Source organism: Dipteris shenzhenensis, chromosome 6 (genome assembly GCF_047967505.1).
Source record: "Dipteris shenzhenensis isolate YYH24624 ecotype China chromosome 6, Dip_SZ_1.0, whole genome shotgun sequence".
Taxonomy (NCBI): Eukaryota; Viridiplantae; Streptophyta; class Polypodiopsida; order Gleicheniales; family Dipteridaceae; genus Dipteris; species Dipteris shenzhenensis.
Genome location: NC_141601.1, coordinates 24910998 through 24934427, shown reverse-complemented (window position 1 = coordinate 24934427; position 23430 = coordinate 24910998). Strand labels below are relative to the sequence as shown.

At 42.8% G+C, this 23430-nt stretch overlaps 1 protein-coding gene across 1 annotated transcript; it reads right to left on the bottom strand.

The window, feature by feature from the left end:
* Window positions 1-613: 613 nt before the first annotated feature.
* On the bottom strand, window positions 614-4137 carry LOC147900965 (replication protein A 70 kDa DNA-binding subunit A-like). Its single transcript, XM_087376052.1, has 2 exons — window positions 3772-4137; window positions 614-3357 (listed from the first exon to the last, which is right to left on the bottom strand). The coding sequence occupies exons 1-2, from the start codon at window positions 4038-4040 to the stop codon at window positions 1035-1037; spliced, it is 2592 nt and encodes an 863-aa protein (XP_087232178.1). The 5' UTR covers window positions 4041-4137; the 3' UTR covers window positions 614-1034.
* Window positions 4138-23430: the final 19293 nt, after the last annotated feature.

Here is a 23430-nt window from a genome sequence, read left to right as displayed (position 1 = left end):
GCATGACTGCCAGATAGCTGGCAGCACTACCTTTATAGGTACCAAGCAACTATACCATTATGCAGGGCAGTATCACGTTTTAAGAGTATAGGGCAGTGCATTGCATTGATGACCTGAGTGTAATCATACAGACATCTTTGACAGTTACCTCCTTACAACCCCTGGTTCCCATGATCCATTACCAGCAGGAGCATTAGTAGCAGCCTCTCAGCCAAGCAGAGAACTACTTCTCAGATTTCTGAAGGACTTGGCTCACAAATCATTAGCCAGCAAACCCATAAGACTGAGGACATGACCCTCAAGACTATAAAGCAGTCACAATATGATATATACCTTTGTAAGATTAGAATATATCCAATCATACATATTTACATTTTTTGTTGTTCTAATGGATTTTTTGTTGCGGTCACAATATGATAATGGATTTCATTGCCACAATGCCACAGCATGTGCTGGAGGCTTATATATCCAGGTTGTCAAGAAAGATTTTCTGCTGCTTCGATAAATGTATATTATGTTTCAACAAAGGCCTTCCATGCAGAACACCTGCAATTTCATTCATGCACAAAATGAAACTCCCATGACAGTACAGCACATAGTGCCTTGGCAGAAGTCCACAAAAGATGGTTATTCAGTCTTCCTAACGAAAAAGACTAGCTCCCTTGCAGATGGGAGAATTTACATTGAAGGAGTCCTCTTTGGACAAAAGAAACAGAGAGAGAGCTGCTGTTAAGGTTTAAGCAGTCGTATTTAAGAACAACAGTAACAACAGTTGCAAAGAGCATTTCAAAATTATGAGCAGATACATTCCTGAAATTGTCAACTGTAGTTGTCACACCTGACAAGAGATGTTAAAGAGTCCTTTCACCAGACTTTATAGTACAGTGGCCCTGCCAGCATGCAACTGATTATATTCACAACCATTCTAGCAGCAATACTTGCTGCAGTTTTCCAGGATCACAGAGCAATAAGGGAGAAACGAACCTGGTAGCTTTGAAGTCATTGTATGCCCTTGAAGAGTTTGAATATATTTTTCAAAAGCCTCTACCATACCCACCATACCCTGCATTCCCACCATACCCGCCAAAGCTGGGTTCCCTACCAATGCCTCCATTAGCACCTTGCCCAGGGCAATCTCTTGCCCAATGTCCACCTTGTCCACATTTGAAGCAAGCATTTGTACCACTTGCATTAAAACCTCCACCAAATGTACCATTGGTTTGGCCCATCCCTTTTTCATTTGGACAATCCCTTGCCATGTGAGCCCCTCCACACTTAAAGCAAGAAACCACCCCATTATATGCATTGGAAGTCCCATTGGCATATCCACCTCCAAACGCAGTTGGAACAGAGCCTTGAAAACTGTTTCCTCCATAGTTCCCACCTCCAGGATTTCCCATCTGCGCAGCTCCAGGAATTCCCATCTGTGTACCACCAGCTACAGCAACTCGAGAACCACTATAGCCTGAAGTTGAAGCACCTGGCAGGGTTGATGTAGATCCGCTTATTTGCTCCCCTCTGGAAAGTCTCCCTATCATGTCAATGAGAACTTTGCTTTCTGCTGCATAATCAAGTTGTTCTGACTTCACAACAGTACATTTCAAACGCAATTCATCATTATAGTTTTCCTCTTTAAGTTTGAGTTTGAACAAATACTGTGAGAAAAGTAATTTTTGTATTAGTTCCCCATACTTAAGATTCTCATCCTGTTTCCACATGTAAAGTTCCTTAGCTGAAACCCCCATGATCTCCTCCCCAGCCTCCTGAAAAGCTGTGATCCAAGTGACTCCTGTGTGATCTTGAACCTGCACTGATAGAAGATACCTGTAGTCACATTCTGGAACAGCTTTATCACAGCGGTCACATCTCCAAGTACCATCACCATTATTGATAACTTTCTTATTGCATTGTCGGTCACCGATTGGAAGAGGACATGCTGTATAGCAGAAACTGTCCGTCTTTATGTACGAGATAGTAGCTTTCATAGCAATCCAATCAGGTTTCTCAGATCTGCCAAGGCCTTCGTCCTTGATTTGAGAAACAGTTTTCCGCATGTCAACACGAGTGCTGCTGGCACCTTCTCTGGAAATGGAGTGTGAAACTGCGTTCTTGCCCACTTGTTCAAACCACTTCTTTACTTCAAAAGCCTGGGGAAGGTTGGGGTTTACGAGCAGTTGACTTGTCGAAATTGTCCCCACACTTTTCCCACTAAAGTCAGATACACGACCTGCCTTCACTGCTAAAACTGGAGAATGGCCAGAATCGCACAACTCCTGCAATTGCTGGCCTTCGTTAGCACAGAAAGATCCCCACATGGTAACCTCAACACTACAGCCAGAGGTGTCCCGAAGCTGAAGGCTTCTTTTCTGCGCCTCAGTCCCATTCTTTCGCATGATGGTAGTTGACGGATTTATTGTGACCACAACTCCAATAAGGTCTACCATAGAATTTCCTTCCATGTTTTCAATCTCGCTTATAGGCCTAAAATCAAACTGTTGATGCGGTATCGAACCATCCTCGTCAGAGCACAACTCCACAGTTGATGACGTTTCCAAGAATATTTCCCATTCGTTCTTCAGATGATTAAAGCTCTTCTGTGCGGCTTTGAGGGATCCCTTGGATATTAAGTACACACTTCCCACTTCTACGCGGTCATAAAACAGGTCTGCCACATTATTGAAGCATGTAACACGAATTTCACCTCCCTCTGCGTCTAGCAGATCAAAATGGAAGACCTTGCCCTCTCCCTTGGCGTTGTGAAACCTGCGGAGCTCACCTTTTGATGTCACCCTTGCTTTAATTGTCCACCTACCTTGATAAGGGTTTAAAGCTGCAATCGGCACTATCCGTGCGGGGGCCTCGTTCTTTGCAATGGGACCCCGATTGGAATACAGAGGTGCAGGTTGATAAGAAGAAGGAGCGACCACCGGCTTGCCGTAAGGACTTGCTTGAGGGTTTGGAAATATTCCACCTACGCCCGAAGCCTGCGCAGTACCTGATGAACCGAAGCCCTGTCCCTGGTAGCTAATAGGCTGTGCAGACTTCGAAGCAGGTGAAGAGTATGAATGGGGAGCGCCGACTCCTACGCTCTCTTTAGAATACATCCCGTTCACCGGCTGAACCCCTGTTCCTGGACCCCCGGCTATGTATCCACCGTTACCAACGCTGCCGTAAGACTGAGGCTGCTGCATTGCAGCGGGACTTTGCATGACCGGCCGTTGCTGTTGCTGTTGCTGTTGTTGACGATTGACTCCAGCAGCGGCAGGTAAAGACTGATCATTCATAATTACTTGCTTGGGATCTCCGAAGATTTCACTAACGGAGGTGACGACTTCCATGTTGAGTACGATAATGATTCTGCAAACGACAGCGAAAATAGCCTCAGGTAGCAACAGATATCGCTAACAGAAACGAGCCGACATTAATGCATGCTTAAACCTGATCCTGGAAGGATCAAACGAACAAAACTTCCGCGCTTTACGAAACTCGGAAAGAGATGTTTTAGCACAGGGCTCCAAGCCTCCAACCTTCTAGAAATCGATGTTTTCATTGAGCAAACATGGCTTCGCATACCGACATTCAGAACGAAAAAAGAATGCACATAACCAATATGATTTTGGCACAAAGAATCTAGTAGCATGCCTCGTATCTGACTATCCGAATGATTTTACCAGCCTGAAAGGCCAACTCAAACCGTCCACAGCGTAGGGGAATAAAAAAGGCGCAAAGGAAAAGGGGGGGGGGGGGGTGGGGGGGAGGAAGCCGACTGACTTGCGCTGCTGGACGGTGTTGCAGATGTACTCGATGAGCTTGACGACGGAGCCTTTCTGCACCTCGCCGGACTTGACGAGCTCGTTGAGCTGAGTGGCGAGCATGGCCTGCTGGATGTAATTACCGTCGGAGAGGACCAAGCGGTAGCGTTCGGTGAGGCTCTGGCCGGTACCGATTTGGCGGCAATCGAGGACTTGGACGAGGGGGTGGAGGTCGACATCGCCGGAGTTAAGGGCAAGGATGGAGTTGGGGGTGAGGGGGGAGGCCATAGCGAGGAAGAAGGGAGGGGGGAGGAGAAGGGGAAGAAGATGGAAGAGCTTAAGGGGTGCTGGCCGCCATGAAAGCTTGAAAGCTCGAAGCTTGAAGCTCAAGAATCACAAAATGAAGAAGACGACCAGCCTCTTTTCCCGCCAATACCTTTTTTCTCTTTTTTTTTTTTCAATCCTCACCATGGTTACCTCCAAGGCTTTTTGGCCTTCCCGTTTTGGCCACATCCAGCATTCCATCCTTGGAGGTTGCAGCCTTGTGTCCTAGCATCCGGTCCGGTGTGTGTGTTTGTGTGTGTGTGTGCGTGTGTGTGTGTGGTGTGTGTGTGTGTGTGTGCATGTGTGTGAATTGACCATAGCTCTGGCCCACCCGTCCAGGGCCACGAGTGCGTGCGTGGGGGATAGGGGTGTGGGGGGCGAAAGAAAACACTTCAAATTTTAAATTTTTTAAAACAAGGTGGGGATCCCACTAAGGCCCTTCCTTTTGGCGTGTCACTATAAGTCTAAGTGTAAAGTAGCTCCATAAATATTTCCAATAGCTTGTAAAAGGGAAGCGATAGGTGTAAATTGGAAGGAAAGGAAAAGAGAAAAAGTAAGTGAAGGTGAAGGAATATGGGGAAAGGTGACAAGTGAAAGAGAAAGAGGTGTGTGACCATTAACTAAAAGTGGAGAGTAATATAAAGATGGTGTCATACAAGACAAAGAGAGCCTCTATCTTTAGAGAGAAATACCGAACAAAGACAAAACCATTTAGGATCTCCACAACAAAAAACAACATTTAATTTAGGACCTCCACAAGCAAACAAGAGTGCATGTATGCACAAAAGCACTAGCTTCGGCTCTATCAGTTAAGGCTCTGTCGAAAAGAAATTTAAAGACAATTTCTGCATCCATGTAGTTGAAAAATGGCAAGGTTACTTCAAAGTAGATAGCCTCTATTTAACCTTGAGAGACCCGCTTATTGTCACCGATAGCTCTCTATATTTCAAAGTTCCTTTTTTTGTCATGGACCACATAACTATAATCTTAAACCCAAGCTTGGATCCTATTGTTTAATGAAAATATCATAAAAAGAAAAAAAAAGGAACGAAAAAATATATAAACATGAGGCATAACACAGGGTCCATCAAGACGCGATCCTCCTTACAAATGTCAGGGGTAGTGTTTTATTATTGCCTTGGTAATGTGCAAAGATTTGCACCTTTTGGGAATTGAAGCCCAACGAATACATGAATAAGACTATGCTTACAAGACCTCATAACTCATCCTTGGTTGCAACCTAAATAATATTGTGTCATGGACTACAACCACATGAAATGTCATCCTTCAATCTTGCATGATGCATCCCACGTGGCATTTCTACTACTGATTTTCAATCTTACTTTGCATCGAGAACATGCATCAAAAGAGAGAAATGTTGTAAGAATTTAGGCTGAAGCAACATCAATAATAGAGTCTAATAGTATCAACTAAGTACTTTATTATATCGAATAGAAAATCATCGGGACTGTGTTGATAACGCAAGACAATATCAAGCGAGTGCTGGTTTTCAACACTAGGTGTGAGATCTAGGTGTATAGAACTGTCATCCATAATGGGGTCGATACGTTTTCATTACCACATTGCATACATATCTTTCTGGTTACAGATGACCACACTTAAATTGGTCTTTGAAAGAACTTTAAAAGCCATGCAATGGCAAATCTATCCCCCCAAAGAACATTGCGTGATATCGAAACCCTCATTCGTGTAAGATATACATTGTGAATTTTTACTCCATGTTAATCACGTACAAAGCTCAAATCCATCACTGACCAGCGCCAGCAAATTCCATGTGCCATTTGAGCAAAACCTTTGTAGGGACACCCCAAAGAAGATGAAAAACGTGCACACTTTTTTACGCGTAGGAGTAATTTCAAAAATCAAGACCGTCATCACTTAGGAGTATTTAAAGTGAACTTAGCCATACATATACAATAACAGTTAAATCTTCTATGCCTTCTGAGTAAACCCTTCCGAGAATACCCCAAAGCAATGAGGACTAGGGCTCTCTCTCTAATGAAACATTTAATGAAAGAGAACGGGCACATTCATTGATCAACCATACATATACAATAATGCTCAAATCCCATGTGCCATCTTAGCAAACCCTTATGGGAATATCCCAAAGCAGATAGGACTAGCGCACACTCACTAATGAAACATTTAATGAAAAAGAACAGGGAGGATGCACAGAAGCAGACTACAATGAAAACAATGAAATCAAGGATTTAAAAATTTTTCATGTTCAAACAGGATATGCTAACAAAACACAATCACACACGCAAATTAAAAACAATCACCCTAAACAATCCAAATTTTGCTACTTAAGAAATAGTGTAAAGAATTTTCACTTATAATGTCGCACTTACGTGGATTGTTAGGTGTGTCCCCTTTAGCGTTAGGTTCATTTTGTCTATTTTACGTGCAATTGATCACTACAAAAAAGACAATTAAAGTTATCAAACATACAAATAAGTATTAATATTATGAGAGAGACATTCTCCAAAGCCAGAGGGTTTATGTCTATCAATAATAAACCTATATCCCTACAGCTCGATTTTTCTTCAGGTAGACGATGTTGTTTGTTAAGCTTTTTGTTACCTATTGATTAGGAAGGGCAATGGCTCACGATTCAGTAAAAATTGATGCAATGTTGAAGATCGGCGAGACAAGCGTAGCATCTAGGGTTTCCCTTTCTTGGAGGACTTTGATCACTTACCTGCTGCGCAAAAAAGGAGCATTGACAAATTGCAGCAGTAGAGAACAAAATGTTTTCAAGCCAAAAATTACCACTTGTTAAGGGCCTCTACTTCCAAATCCAATGTCCCTATCTCTTTTCGATCTCTTAATTCTCTCGCCATTAGCTTCCACTCAAAGAAGTACACACCTCAATACCACCCGATTGCTGATTGCTAAGGTTACCATCTACATTTCAATCTTTAGCCTCAACATCTTTGTTGATTCAATTTCCATCTCAAGTGTCTGAAGCTTAGAGAGAATCAGGCCAGTCAATTGTGCGTAATCCTTATTATTTGGCTTGGTTCCAAATTGTTAGCATAGTCTCCCACATGGGTTCATATCCATGTAACGAGGCCACTGAAAGCTAAATCAATAGAACAATCCCGATCCGAATTGTTCTTGTGGGTGTGAGTTGCAGAGACGGTGGCATGGGGCCAAGAGAAACTAAAGCTCCTCGAGCTAATTGAATACATTGCCTGCCTTTAGGGGATGGAGGGTGAAGGGCAAATGAAGGGATGTAGGGATGGGGGCCTAGTGAGGAAGGAGGAAGGGAAGGAAGCGGTGTGTGGGGAGGGAACATGAGGAGAGAAGGGATGCAGAGTGAAAGCATGGAGACAGGAGGAAGGGAGGGTGGTGAGAGGCTGTGTAGCAAAGACTAAGTCCTCCACGAGGAGATGGAGTAGAAAATATGTGGACATACAGAAAGAGATATTAGTGCAAGCATTTAGCCACCAGTAATATCTCTCCATGTGTCCACTGCTAAAATAGGAGTTCACTCATCCAAAAATAGAGCTTATGAATTTTAAAATTTTCCAAGAAAACTACGAATAATCACAAAACTTCACCCAACTTGATCCGTAAGCACTGTGTCTAGGAGAGCCAGTGATGACAAAAAGGTTAAACCCTAAACACATTAGAAGCTCTTAAACTACTACTAACTCACACTTAAAGCTCATACTAATAACCACAATTTGCATGGTCAAATCGACCAAATGAACTAACTTCAAAACTATGGACCTAATTAGAAACTCACTAACCAAGACATCCCTTAGGACCCTTGCAGGGCCCCAAAACTCACCATGGTTGAGTGTTGATGCTCGTGCACCAATCTGTTTGCCTCCCTCCTTACACAGCCTATTCACACTAGAAGAGTGGTTTGCCACACCAGGTGGGCACCAGAACACCACCAGGATGGGCCGCTTGGGGCCAGGTTTTTTGTACAGAACTTACCTACTCTTCGCACCCCTATTCTGCAGTAGGGGCCAATAGAAAAATATCAACCTTGTGACAGTTGGTTTGCACACCATCCCTCTCGCATGCATAGGCTACTACAATGGAGAACCTCATTCTCCAATATGAGTTCCCATCTCTAGTTTTTTTTTCCCTTTTTCTTCCTGTGAAAAAAATCACCCATCCATTTGGCACTATCGCCTTAGGCCTATGCAGCATGAGGATGTCTTCACATCTAATTATTCAAGAAGTCATTTTAACAACATGAGAGAATATATCATCAAAGGCTATACCTTTCTTATGTGCAAACCCCTTTACAACCAAGCCTTGCCTTGTACCTCCTTCTTCCTCCATCTTCTTTCTTCACCCTGTAGACCCATTTATTCTACAATGCTATTTTCCCCATAGGTTAGTGAACCAAATCCCAAGTCTGGTTTTGAAGCAAAGAGTCGATTTCCTCTTGCATGCCTTGCTTCCACTCCTTTTTGGATTCTACCTACCTTATTTCTTCATACGTTTCTGGCTCACCAGAATCAGTCTCAAAAGAACATTTAATTGAAAGAAGGAAAAAGTCACTTAGGTGGTCTACTTACCCTCATAGACCTTCTAAGTGTAGTTGGAGGAATTTGAGGTTCTTGTTGCTACTGGTCTGTTGTTGCTGCTGCACATTCTCTTTTGCAACCTTTGGAATTTCATCTCTTGTGATTTCATCAAGAGTGGCATATTCTATGTCTGCATTGTCTTTCTTCCTTTTTTCCAAGTGACCTTTATACATAACAGTCTCATTGAATACAACATCTTTGCTCTTAATAATGTTGTTACTTTCATAATACCACAAGTGATAACCAAACTCACTACCTCCACATCCAATAAAGATGGGATTTTGCCTCAAGCTTTGTTCTCAATTCCTTATCAACGTGGAAAAATAACGACCTTTAGAAAAGAATAGTTAACCTTTTTACCTATCCATGCCTCTTTTGGAATGCCACCATCCAAGGGACTTGAAGGCGATCTATGTATCAAGTAAATAGTTGTATCCACTGCTTCAACCCAAAGCTATAAGGGACCGCCTCCATGCCACTCCATGATTGTTCTGCTCATCAAGGCTAGTCATCCACGCAACTAGTGGACAGTAAGATTAGCGTGGCCTATTATGCACATATATCTAAATTGTTTGCCAGTCAATGTATTCAAGTAGATTGACTCATGCCATTCCTGTATCATTTGGATTCGTCACCTTCTTGAATTCCATGGAATGAAATCAATCATACAATATGATAGATCTACCCTAGCTCCACATTGTATTGCACGTCTTGTTTCCCATCTCTTCTTACAAATTCATCTCCCTCCATCCACTCTAGGATATGTCCTCCCATCCTTTTACTTGTAAAAGACGTATTTTACTCCTCATATTGATTCGTGTAAGCCACAAATTTTTGCACTATCCACCATTACTTCCTTTTTCAATGGTCACATGCTATCATTCGAGTTGGTTGCTAGGACAATGATTTATTTCTACTTCAAAGGCATTTGCTACCTTGATCTTGCATATTCATATAGTTTTGTGTTTGGTGGCAAGCTAGGATAAGCTTGAGGATGTGGAAAGAGCATCGTTTCAATGAGACCAAATCAAGTAGATGAAATCTTATCTTGTGATCATGTTTTTTTTTTTTTAGGGTTGCAAAAATTAGTTATAAGATTTGTGCCAGATTCTTCAAAGGGTTATGCCCTCCTTTATTGAAGTGTGGTGGTAATGTTGGGTTTGGTGATGATTGGGAAAGTGTCAGTCAATTGCACATACTAGGACATTCTTCATGCCTCTCTCTATGTTTTCAATGATCAGATACTTGGTTTGGGATCTTCACTTCCTCTGTTCATCTTCTTTCTTATCTAAGTTGCCCCTAATGTCACTCCCTACTTGTCACATTAGAGAATAGTTCTATCATTGAGTACTTCCTTGGTCATGATTATGATTAAACAAGTTGTTCCATCCTATTAAATAGGCAAAGCTTTGTTTCATTGGCACATGTTACTGCATCATCATATTTCACATATAAAGATGCACACAAAATATTTGTTTTTGCTCCCTCAAGGATGGCTAAAGCTATAAGATTTGAGTATGGTAGCACATGATGCCTCCACTACTAACACTTTCTTAGGCTTGGGTAAAACAATTGTCATGCCCTACTGCTATGCAGAAACCCTTTTTATTGCACACATATGTCCCCTCAATTTTTCCAAAGAAAATGCACATGAAGAATCTACAATCATTTTCTTGAGGTTGGATAACTCAAGAATGGGCACGCTAATATGTGACATGAGCCACGGAGCATGCACAGTTCCAAACTATCCCTTTTTTGTTGACTCCAACCCCAACTTTCTGCTCCTTGCCTTTCTCCCTTCTCTACTCTACCCCCAACTTACTCAATTGTTCCACTCCTAACTCTTCCTTCACTTGTCTTTCTCCCTTTGTCTCTCAAATGGCAATGGGCAAACTACTGAGAAGACTAATTTATAAATGTCTTGGTTTGCATAAAAATTAAATTGGTATACCTATGCTCCATATTGCAGGCTTTAATTTTTTCCAAGTGGTAAGCAAAAACACGAAGTTCCAAAGACTACTTTAAGGGATTAACTCCACACATTTATTTATGTGGATACATTTGTGGTATTGTAAGGATTTTCATAATGCTTTTGGTTATGATTGCAAGGACTTTTAGTGTACACTATGGAGAGAGGGAAAGACATGGATAGTTATGAGCAAAGGCACATGGATTTTTTAGTAGAATCAGGGGTTTAAATGTGCAACCCATAGAATAACCATACGTTGCTCAAGAAAATGGTGATATGTGTTTGAGTTAGGCATGGCACAAAACTTTCTACATCACTATAGGAGTTGTATTCTGACATTACAAAATGACCTCAATAATAGTGAAATGTAGCCACGTTTTTACTAAGCATTTATTAGAAAGAGTTGTGTTGCTATATATAGCATCATTTATTAATGCAGTCTTGATTTTGTTTTTTGCAAACCACTGATTTGCTATGCTACTTCCGTTTCCTTGTGCAAAGTCACATGGGCACAAGCATCTTGATTTGCATCAGAAAAACAATGCTTACACTCTCTCTCACTAAATATCTCTTGAGGCCTTGCCATCTAAAAATGCACTTCATAAATCGATTGGCTAGTTAAGAAGAGGTGTACATTGAGAGAGAACAATTGAATGAAAAGTCAAAAAGGACTGCAAAGAGCAAGGTGAATTGCTTTGACTGTGGAAAGATGGGACACATTGCCAAGATTGCCCTAGCTAGCCCAGGCATGTTAATAAAGAGAAGAAACAATTTCAAGCATATGCAATTGATGCAAAGTATGTTTTATAAGGGTCAAATAGAGCGAAGACATGTCACAAGATGTGTTTTAACTAGCAACAAGGCCCATTGTGCCAAAGAGGCCATCTTGGACATCTCAAGGACATTAGGATATGTACAACATTGCTAGCCACAAAGAAAACTAACCACAAGATTTGGATAGTGGACTCAAGTGCATCACAACACATTTGTTGCGTGTAAGTTTGATTGGTTTAATACCTTTGATCCAATCAAAAGTAGTCTAGATGTTCATTTACGAGAAGTCATCTATTCCTCATCCACTTGTTGTAAGTTTGATTGGTTGAAGACACGATCCTCTCTCTCTCTCTCTCTCTCTCTCTCTCTCTCTCTCTCTCTCTCTCTCTCTCTCCCCCCCCTTCCCTCCCTCCCTCCCTCCCTCCCTCTCTCTCTCTCTCTCTCTCTCTCTCTCTCTCTCTCTCTCCCCCCCCCCCTCTCTCCCCCTCCCTCTCTCCCCATCTTCCCCCCCCCCCCCCCCTCTCTCTCTCTCTCTCTCCCCCCCTCTCACCCCCCCTCTCTCCCCATCTCTCCCCCTCCCTCTCTCCCCCTCTCTCCCCCCCCTCTCTCCCCTTAGTCGGTGGAACCGACTAGTTGTTCATGGAATATTCAGGGAATATTTCCTATATCATCGCCTCTGGGGTGTGAAGATAGTGGGAGAGAGGGAAGGAGTCTCACTTGCAGCTTTCTCACATACACAATGGGGGAATACACACACAGGTGGAGGCTAAAAACAGTTTTCCTCTTCTTAGTTGTGAAAGCCAAAAGAACTCTCGTACAAAGAAATAGAAGAACCCTATATGTGGGTCTCAAACCAAACTCAACTAACTAAGGTGGCATACTAACTGAGCCACAAACTAGAGTACATAAGGATAGCTGTCATCCAGCTATTATTCCTGGGTGGTGTACCAACTGCATCTGCAGCTAACAAGTCGGTGACATAAATGCACAATGGTCACCCTGGCATATCACGAGTGGAGCTCGATATCTCAACACTCCCCCTTGAGCTCAATCCCAATCCTTGAACACCAAGCAGGTCTCTGAACTTGCGCAGCTTCTCTGCGCCCAATGCCTTCGTGAATATGTCAGCTACCTGATCCTCTGTGCTGACATAAACTAGATCAATAAGACCTAGTAAAACCCGCACATAGTGATAATGCAACTCAATGTGCTTTGTTCTAACATGATAGACTGGGTTATTTGCCAAGTGTATACTGCTCATGTTGTCACAATAAATGACAACTGGCCCATCTGTAGACTGATGCATATCATAAAGTAGCTTATGCAACCAAGCTACCTCACATGCAGCCATTACTGCACCCCTGTACTCAGCCTCTGTGCTCGACGAGGCAACTATAGGCTGTTTCTCACTGCTCCAAGTGACTGCAGCACTCCCAAAAGAGAACACATATCCACTGGTAGATCGTCTATCAGAAGTACTACCAGCCCAATTAGCATCGGTGTATCCATGCAACTGTATCTTAACCCCAGCCTCATAAAATAGTCCATACTGCAATGTGGACTTCACATACCTGAGTATGCATCTAGCCACATCCAAATGCAGTTTCCTTGGAGCCTGCATAAACTGACTTACCAATCCAATAGCATAGCTTAAATCTGGCCTGGTAATAGTCATATAAATCAAACTTCCTACTATGCGTCTGTACATAGTAGGGTCTTCCAGAAGCTCACCTACATCTATGCTCAGCTTCACATTCTGCTCCAAAGGAACTGAAATAGGCTTATAGCCTGTCATCCCATATTTGGATAGCATGTCCAATCCATACTACCTCTACAAAGAGTTGTATCCCACTTGGTGATCTAATCACCTCAATGCCCAAGAAATAACGCAGCTCTCCCAAATCCTTCATCTCAAACTTGTGCTTCAATAGCATTTCACATGAAGGATATCTTCATCACTATCACCTGTGATGATCAAATCATCAACATAAATGACAAGCAGCATAATCCCTTTCTCTGTTTTTCTCACATAGAGTGAGAAATCTGCCTTGGAAATCTGAAAGCCAATAGTGACAAGATACTGTCCTATCTTGTCAAACCATGCTCTAGGTGCTTGCTTCAAGCCATACAAGGAATAGCATGAACATAACCTGCTGGCTGCTCCATAAAGACCTCTTCTTGCAAATCACCATGCAAGAAGGCATTCTTTACATCCATCTGATGTAAAGGCCATCCCTTTGATGCAGCCATAGCAATGACTACTCTTACAGTTGCCATCCTTGCAACCGGACTAAATGTTTCTTCATAATCAATGCCATATGTCTGTGCATACCCCTTGACAACTAATCTTGCCTTGTATCTATTCACAGAACCATCTGCATTGTGCTTGATTTTATAAACCCACTTACAGCCAATTGCATTCTTGTTTTTAGGCAAAGGCACCAATTCCCATGTAGCATTTGCTTCCGAGGCATCCATTTCTTCATCCATGGCTTTCTCCCATTTTTCATTTCCCATGGCTTGCTCAAAAGAAGTGGGTTCTAGTTCCTGTATCACTTTGACCATATAGGCATAGTGAATGGCTGTAAATCCATCATATTTTAGCCTATCCACAGGATACCTAGCTCTGGTAGACCTGCGCAAAATAGGCTCACTTCTAGGTGCTCTCAAAACATCCCTGGTCTTCCTTACTCCAGGTGTAACAACAGAAGGAATACCCAACTCATCATTAATGCTCTGTTCTGAGCGACTAGATTCACCATCCACATAAGAGTGACCTGCATTCACATCAACCATGGGCTGATCTACCTTCTCTTTTCCTTTTCGTGATACCTACATACCACTATCTGCATTGCTTTGAGGAGATTCTCCTGATCTCAATCTACTTGTCCATGGCGTAGTATGTGAATCACTACTAGAGGACACTGTAGGTCCACTGATATTTTGTGATTGCTGCTGTGAATTCTATGCAGCATTACCATTTTGTGCATCTACATCAATCATCACATTTACTGGTTTATACCAGCTGCTCATCTCATCAAAACCAACATCTCTGCTCACTGTAAACTTACGAGTAGAAAGGTTATAGCATCTATACCCTTTCTGCTGGCAGAGAATAACCAATAAAGACGCACTTCTCAGCTTTTGGATCCAACTTGGACCTCAACTCATCTGGCACATGAACATAGGCAATGCAACAAAAAATTTTCAAATGAGAAATGTCTGGTTTTCTACCAGTATACATCTCCTCTGGCATCAAGCCATGTATTGCTGCAGTGGGAGTCCTGTTCATTATGTAAACTACTGTAGCAACTGCTTCAGCCCAATAATAATCTGGTAGATCTTTCTCATTTAGCATGGCCCGAGATACCTCTCCAATATGCCTGTTTTTCCTTTCTGCAAGTCCATTTTGCTGTGGGGTATGACTGCATGAATATTGCTGCTTTATGCCATGCTCCTGCAGGAACCTTGCAAACTCATTTGAGAGGTACTCTCCCCCTCCATCTGACCTTAGGCATTTTATTTGTAGGCTTGTTTCTTTTTCAACCATAGCTTTAAAAGCTTTGAAGTGCCCAAACACTTCACTTTTCTTTTTCATAAAATACACCCAAACTTTTCTGCTGAAGTCATAAATAAAAGTGACAAAATAGTGACAGCCTCCAATAGATGCAGCTTTAGTAGTCCACACATCAGAGTGGATTAATTCCAATGGCTTTTTACTCTCTTGAACATGCATAGGAAATGGTTTCCTTGCCTGTTTTCCAAATTGACAAGCTTCACAAACCTTATGCATTTCTGGAACCTTGAATTTAAGCAATCCTACAACAATATTTTGGGCTTGCATTGATTTAAGTCGCTGTATATTAACATGACCGATGCATTTATGCTAGATATCAATATCTATAACTACACCGGTCCCATGTGCAAACATTGCTGCACTCAATTTAGGCATGTCCGCATCTAACATAAACATCTTGCCCTTCTTCTTTCCTTTTGCTATCAAGCGACCGTTATTTTTCATATCCTCAACAAAGCATCCATGAGGATTAAATCTGACCCACAAGCCCTACTCAACCATTTCACCAACAGAAACCAGGCTCTTGGTGATGTTCGAGACATGAAATACATCAGACAGGTATTTCTTTTTCCCATCCTGCATAGACAAAGGAATTTTACCAATCTGCACAATAGGATGTGCAGTATCATCACCAGTCTCCACAAATCCTGGTTTTTCCATTTTCCTTGCATCCTGCATCCATTCTGCATGACCTGTCATATGGTTTGACGCACCTGAGTCAACATACCACACATCATTTCGTTCTTCTGCACTTGTCATAGAATTGGTCATATGCTGCACCATAAATAGATGCTCATTTCTGTCATCACCCTGTCTACTGGAAGATGCATAATTGCCTTACTGCAATTTTCCATTCATAATGTCATTCTGCTTTTTGTAGTAGTCCTTAGCCATATGACCCATTTTACCACAGTAGTAGCATTCAACATTGCTGTTTGCATTTTGGCCTCTCTGCCATCCACCACGGCCTCTTTGGCTCCCCTTGCCTCTAGAGTTACCACGTCCTCTTGCATAGGACTGGTTTTCTTGAGTTTGCTGCATATTCTGATTTCTACCACGGCCTGCAGATTGGCCTCCTCTACCTCTGCCTCTACCTCTTCCAGCATTTGAGTAGAAGACAGTTTCTTTTGAAGTTCCTCCTGAAGAAGATGCACCCCCATTTCTCTGCTCTTCAGAAATTAGAAGAGCAAACAACTCTTCAAAATCAGGAAATTTTTCACGGACGGCAATGGATGTCCGGAACTGTGCATAATCCTTTCCTAGACCATTCAAGGTCACAAAAACTAGATCATCATCTTCCACTGGCGACCTAATGAAAGCAAGTGCATCTGCAATTTTCTTCACCTTCATGTGGTAGCCATTTATGCTCAAATTTTCTCTCTGCACATTGTGCAACTCCTATTTGAGCTGCATTTTCCTAGCTTGCGTATTTGTGTTGTACATTTTTGCCAAACTATCCCATGCCTCCTTTGGCGTACTTGCATCCTGAATATGCACAATCATAGAATTTGAAATATTGATAGACAGCCAGTACATAACTTTTCTGGCTCTCTCATGCCATCCTTTAAATGCCTGCATTTCCTATTGATTGGGAAGATTAGGAAGAACTGGTTCTTCTTCATTTCTTGTAATGAACTCCCAATAGCCTTTTCCCATAAGGAAATTCATCATTCTAAACTTCCATGCCTGGAAGTTGTTCTTGTCAAGCTTTTCTGTGACAATCTATGAAAGAGACGCCATTACAGAACATTGCAAAATATTCTGTCACTGTAAAAAACACAGCTTTTGCCTCACACGGGTAGATCTGCAAAACTGACGAAAGAGGTATTTGACCACACAATCACTTCCTAGTGACGATTTTGCATCAACAGGCAACAAGCATGATTCTGCAACTCCCAATATCTCTGCACACAGGCATACAATGCAATTTCTGCAACAACTTTTCACCGACCAGTCGAGCAGTGGTCGCACATCAAAAACAGGGCCTTTTTCTGAGTGCCTGCGAAGAACTTCCGCCTTCAAAACGGGCCCCGAAATGGCCTTGAATCAGAAAAATAAAGTCCTTAAGGTTTCGCCCTTTCCCGCAGCATATAATGCCCTCTTGCCACATCGCAAAGGGCATCTCAATCTGAGACAGTGCACTCTTGCACTTCTGGTTGTGCTATTTGCAAAGGTTTGCTCCCAAACTTGAAATAGGAAAGAAACACTGGTCCTCTTACTAGGACACCGCAAACTTGGTTTGCTTTCTTGAGCTCCTTACCACGAACAAGGCTCTGATACCATGTGAAGATAGTAGGAGAGAGGGAAGGAGTCTCACTTGCAGCTTTCTCACATACACAATGGGGGAATACACACACAGGTGGAGGCTGAAAACAGTTTTCCTCTTCTTAGTTGTGAAAGCCAAAAGAACTCTCGTACAAAGAAATAGAAGAACCCTATATGTGGGTCTCAAATCAAACTCAACTAACTAAGGTGGCATACTAACTGAGCCACAAACTAGAGTACATAAGGATAGCTGTCATCCAGCTATTATTCGTGGGTGGTGTACCAACCGCATCTACAGCTAACAAGTCGGTGACATAAATGCACAACGGTCACCCTGGCATATCACGAGTGGAGCTCAATATCTCAACATGGGGATCCCATCCCTGAATCCCCACCAGGGGGCTGCTGGCCCCCTTGGGACCCCCTATCTAGGGGCCAGTTGACCCCCAGGCCCCAAACTAGAGTACATAAGGATAGCTGTCATCCAGCTATTATTCGTGGGTGGTGTACCAACCGCATCTACAGCTAACAAGTCGGTGACATAAATGCACAACGGTCACCCTGGCATATCACGAGTGGAGCTCAATATCTCAACATGGGGCTCCCATCCCTGAATCCCCACTAGGGGGCTGCTGGCCCCCTTGGGACCCCCTATCTAGGGGCCAGTCGGCCCCCAGGCCCCAGCAAGAATAAGGGGCTCCCACACAATCACCTTTCTACCATCAACGGTCTCATTGATAGACCTCACCTGACATGCAAATCAAGATCCATCCAGTGTCTCGGGCTCACACATGGATTCTCCTCATATGGGGGCCTTACAACTTGAGCACCTTGGACCACTTGTGGTTACCAAGAGGGTGGGTCATTGAGCATATCTAACACCCCCCCTCAATGTCCACCCGTATGTGAACTACCTTCTCAGCCCAATGCCAAGTCTCTAAAGATGACCCTGAAGCTGATCCTTCCCGATTGCTTTGGTGAAGATATCTGCTCCATTTTGCTCTGTTGGATAGTAGACCAATTCCACTATCCCATCCTCGATCAAATCATGCACATGGTGATACTGAATCTCTATATGTTTTGTGCGCGCATGAAACACTGGATTTTTAGCAATGGCCATGCAACTTTGATTGTTGCACCTCAGCACAGTTGCCTCATCCTCTTGCACTCCCATGTGCCATAAGATCCTCCTCAGCCAGACTGCTTCACATGCAGCAAAACATGTTGCCTTGTACTTAGCCTCGGTAGAAGACAATGCCACTATTGGTTGTTTCTTACTGATCCAAGAGAAGATACCTGAACCTAAAGAGAAACAATATCTAGAAACTGATTTTTTGGAATCAACATCTCTAGCCCAATCTGAGTCACAATGACCAGCCAAGGAAGTGCCCTAGGTGATGCCATAATCAAGAGTGCCCTTCACATACCTGAGCGCCTGCATCCCTACATTCCAATGATTCTCCCGAGGCTTATTAGAGAACCTGCTCAAAACGCCAATAGCAAAACTAATGTCTGATCTAGTGTTGCATAGATAGATGAGACTGTCGACCAACTTCCTGTACCTCCCGATATCTGCTGGTGGTGAGGCATCCTCCATAGACAACCTCGCATTTACCTCCATAGGTGTAGCTATCTCCTTGCACTCGAACATACCAAATGCCTTTTAGATCTCCCTTGCATATTTTTGCTGAGAGATGATCTTGCCTGGCTCTTGCCAGACTTCAATCCCCAAACAGTATTGCATCAAGCCTAAGTCTGTCATCTCAAACTCCGTGCTCAATGCCTTTCTAGTCTATTGGATCATGTCTTCATAGTCACCTGTAATAAGGAGATCATCCACATATAGAACAATAATAGCAGTATTTTCACCTTTCTTGTACACATACAAGTTAGCATCTGAGGCACATCTTATGAAGTTTAATTTATGAAAGAATTTGTCTATCAGTTGGTACCATGCCCTTGGGGCCTATTTCAGCCTGTACAGAGCCTTCTTCAGCTTACATACCTTATTCTCAGAATGGGGGGCCTCAAACCCAGGTGGCTGAGCCACGTACACCTCCTACTTGAGGTCACCATTCAATAATGCTGATTTAACATCCATTTGATAAACTGGCCATTTTTTATGAGTAGCCACTGATAGTACTGTGCAAATAGTGGTCATTTTTGGCAATTGAAGAGAAAGATTTCTGAAAATCAAACCCTTCAACCTGTGAAAATCCTTGTGCAACCAATCTGGCTTTGTACTTTTCCAAAGTCCCATCGGCCTTGTACTTTACCTTCCAAACCCGCTTGGTGCTAATAACCTTTCTGTTAGGTGGTCGATCTACTAGCTCCCAAGTTTCATTCTTCATGATCCTATCATATTCTACTTGCATAGCATTTTTCCAATCTCGATCTGCAAGTGCTTCCTCCAAACTCGTAGGCTCCTTTACTTCTGCAATAATCGCAGCCGTCAAGGCCATATTGACTATGTGAGTAGAAGCCCTCCTTTGCTCCTTGATTCTCTGAGACCACCTTGGTCCATCTGCATGTTGCTCAACAGACATAGGCATCTGGTTATCATGGTCGTAGAGCTACCTTACCCATCATAGCAATGGTTTTTCTAGTGGTGTAACAATAGGTTGGTGACTTATACCTTCATCATCTAATATTTCCTCCTCCTTTATAGCTCTTGGGATAGGTCCATAGTGAATTACCTCTTCGCTTGATGATAAAGTGGAAGAGCTCTTCTCTGCCTCCACTGCATGTGGCTGCTCCCTGAACACCACATTGCGGCTTGCTATGATCTTCTTTGCCTCTTGATCATACAACTTATAGGCTTTCTTCTCATCACAATAGCCTAAGAAGATACATTTGGTGCTTTTTGGTTGTAGCTTGTTTCTCTCTTTGTCTGGTACATGCGCATAGCATTCACACCTCCTTTGGTTGTTACAAGGTAGGGTCTTATTCAAACATTTGTTTCATTAGGGTGGATCCCTCTGTTGAAGGGAATGACATGCATAATGGACTCACTAAAAACTGTTCAGACATGTAATTTGCAATACATATGCCTTGTAACATTTAGAATCATGGACTCTTGGAAAACTGTGAGTCCCAAAACTACATGCATTCTCTTCTCAAAAGAGGTTGGTAGTTGGTTCATTGTATCACGATCCAAAAGCAGTTACATTAACTCCCTCTTCAATGTACCACTCCCCATACCTATCCTTTATGCTTCTAGATTATATGTAAAGAGAAATATATGTGTGACATATGGCTTCTTACCGCTGTAAGCCTCATGTGGTGTTTTACCTTTGAGTGCCTTTGTATAGCTACGATTAAGGATGTAAACTACAGTATTGATAGCCTCAGCCCAAAAGTGGTTTGGTAGTCCAACACCTTTCAACATACACCTCCCCATCTCCACTGTGGTCCGCATTCAACATTCAACAACCAAATTTTGCTGAGGCATATGTGGTGTCATCGTTTGTTGCTTGATCCCTTTGCTCTTGCAAAAATCTCCAAACTCTGTAGAAACAAACTCACCACCACCATCCAATCTGATTTTCTTCACTTTTCTCCCTGATTCATTTTCAACAAGCTGTAGCCATTCTTTAAATTTACCAAAAGCTTGAGCCTTTTCATGAACAAAGTACACTCACATCTTCTACTATAGTCGTCGACAATCAATAAAAAATAGGAAGATCCCCCCAAGGCCCATGTAGGCACTTACCGCACAACCCAACATGCACCAATTCTAGAGGAGCGTTTGCTCTATTCTTGCTTTCTTGTGGGAATGCCTTTCTCTGTTGCTTGCCCATCATGCAAGCTTCACACGGTTCTTTGATTTCTGTGACTGCAGGTAAGTGAGCAACCATACCTTGCTTCTGCATCTCCTTCAGCACTGCAAATCCGATGTGGTCGAATCTTTCATGCTAAAGTCTACTTGTGCCCACTCCAGCAGTGGCTGTAAGAGCACTTAGCTCATACAGGTTGTTCCTCCTTACTCCTGTGCCAACAAGATTGCCTGCACTGTCCAGAATTTTTGCTCTTGTCTCGCCTCATGGTCAAGGTCAGTTATGGAAGCAACTGATAGCAAATTTCTTTTGATTTGTGGAACATACAACACAATAGATAGTTTCTTAACATCTCCATTCATAGAAACAAATGAAACCGTACCTGTACCCTCAACAGGGCATTTTGTGTTATTACCAAGTGTCACAGTGATGGGTTCCTGTAGAGGCTACATGGAACAATATAGACCCTTCTTGTAGGTCATGTGACGGGAGGCACCACTATCCAACACCCATGAATCAGTGGTTGAAGCTCCTTGAACTGAGGAACACTCTTCTTCAATGGCTAGAAATAGATCCAACTCTGCTTCCACTGTGTTAGCTGTCTCTTTCCCCTTATCTGTCTTCTTCAGGATACCATTCTTTTCATCTACTTTATTGACCCAGCAATCTGCAATCATATGGCCCTTGTTTTTGCAGTAGAAGCATTCTCCTTAAAACTTCTTCTTGCCACCCTTCTTCTTTTTGTCACCACTAGTAGAGGACTCACCTTTGGTGGAGGAACCACCTTTGCCTTTTGGAGTGGCAGAGAAAGCAACATCCCCATTGCCGCCTCCATCTCGAGCTTTAAGCCTCAATTCCTCCTCCATAAGTAAAGCTCCATAAGTAAAGCATAGAACTCCTCAAATGACAATGGTTGGGGTCTCACCTGAGTGTTAATGTTGTTACTAGTCCATTAGACCTTGGTGGATAGATCCAAAGACACCACTGAGCTAGCTCTTCGCTAGTCTTTTGTATCCCAGCACTAGCCGTCTGGTCACATAGATTTTTGATTCGGGTTATGAACACCTCTACTGTCTCTCCTTCATTAAACTTCTCTACTGCGAGTTGATTCTCCAGGTTCTGGATCCTTGTCTGATTTCGCATCTCATATTGACTCTTCACTATGTTCCAGGCCACAGTTGCCTTAGATGTATGCTGAATCAAGGTCAAAACACTATCAGTAGTACTTGTAACCAGGGCACACAGAGCAAGCTCATAGAAGGTCGACATTAGGTATCATACTCCCTAGATTTGCTAGGTCAGGGGTTCCTTGTGGTTCTAGGTCACTCCCCAGTATTGTCTCAAGAAGCTCATATGAATCCAGAATAGCAATAATTTTAAACTTCCATAGAGTGTAGTTCGTACCATCTAGTTTGCCTTTAGTGAAGGCTAGTGGGCGAATCCTTAACGCTTGGATTATTGGTGTAGTAGTAGCTACTGAACTCGAGCCAGTTCCTATTGCCATCACTCTGTATGCTGTTGAAGCCCTTGCCTCTCTTCTATTCTTCGATCCTTAGAGCCGCCTGGGCTCTGATACCATGTTAAATTACACGGCGAAGTGGAATAGAAACTGAACAAAGAATAGAGAGTACACAGCAAACTGGAGAGGAATAAACTTTTTCTTCAATATTGATGCAGTACAGATGATGGCTCTGTCCACCCGTGCGCTCCCACAGTGGAGCTTAGATGGTGATCTAGATAGAGACTAGGTGAAGAGCTACTAGCTAGAAGATCTGATCTGATCTGAATTGATCTGATACAATGGATTGGGGAGGTCGCCTCTTTATAGCTATGAGGGCAGTAGTCGGATCAACATAGTCGGTGGAGTCAACTAGTCGACCTAGTCGGTGGAGCCAACTAGTCAACCTAGTCGATGGAACCGACTAGTCGTCCATGGAATATTCAAGGAATATTCCCTATACCGTCACCTTGGGGACTCCCACCCCCGAACCCCCACCAACGCAGCTGCTGGCCCCCTTGGGAGACCCTAGCTGGGGGGCAGTTGGCCCCCAGGCCCCAGTAAGAATAAGGGCCTCCCACACAATCACCTTTCTACCATCAATGGTCTCATTAATAGACCTCACCTGACATGCAAGTCAGGATCCATGCAGTGTCCCGGACTCACACATGGCTTCTCCTCATATGGGGGCCTTATAACTTGAGCACCTTGGACCACTCGTGGTTACCAGGATGGTGGGGCATTGAGCATATCTAACAATACACACACACACACACACATATATATATATGTATGTATGTATGTATGTATGTATGTATATATGTATGTATATATATATATATATATATATATATGTATGTATGTATGTATGTGTGTATATATATATACATATATACACCATCCTGTATGTACATATTTATA

Excerpts from the sequence above, each read along its gene's own strand:
- LOC147900965 (XM_087376052.1), bottom strand. The coding sequence starts at position 4,040 with ATGGCCTCCCCCCTCACCCCCAACTCCATCCTTGCCCTTAACTCCGGC. Across the intron at positions 3,358-3,771 it reads AACACCGTCCAGCAGCGCAA|AATCATTATCGTACTCAACA; the intron begins GTCAGTCGGCTT and ends TGTCGTTTGCAG.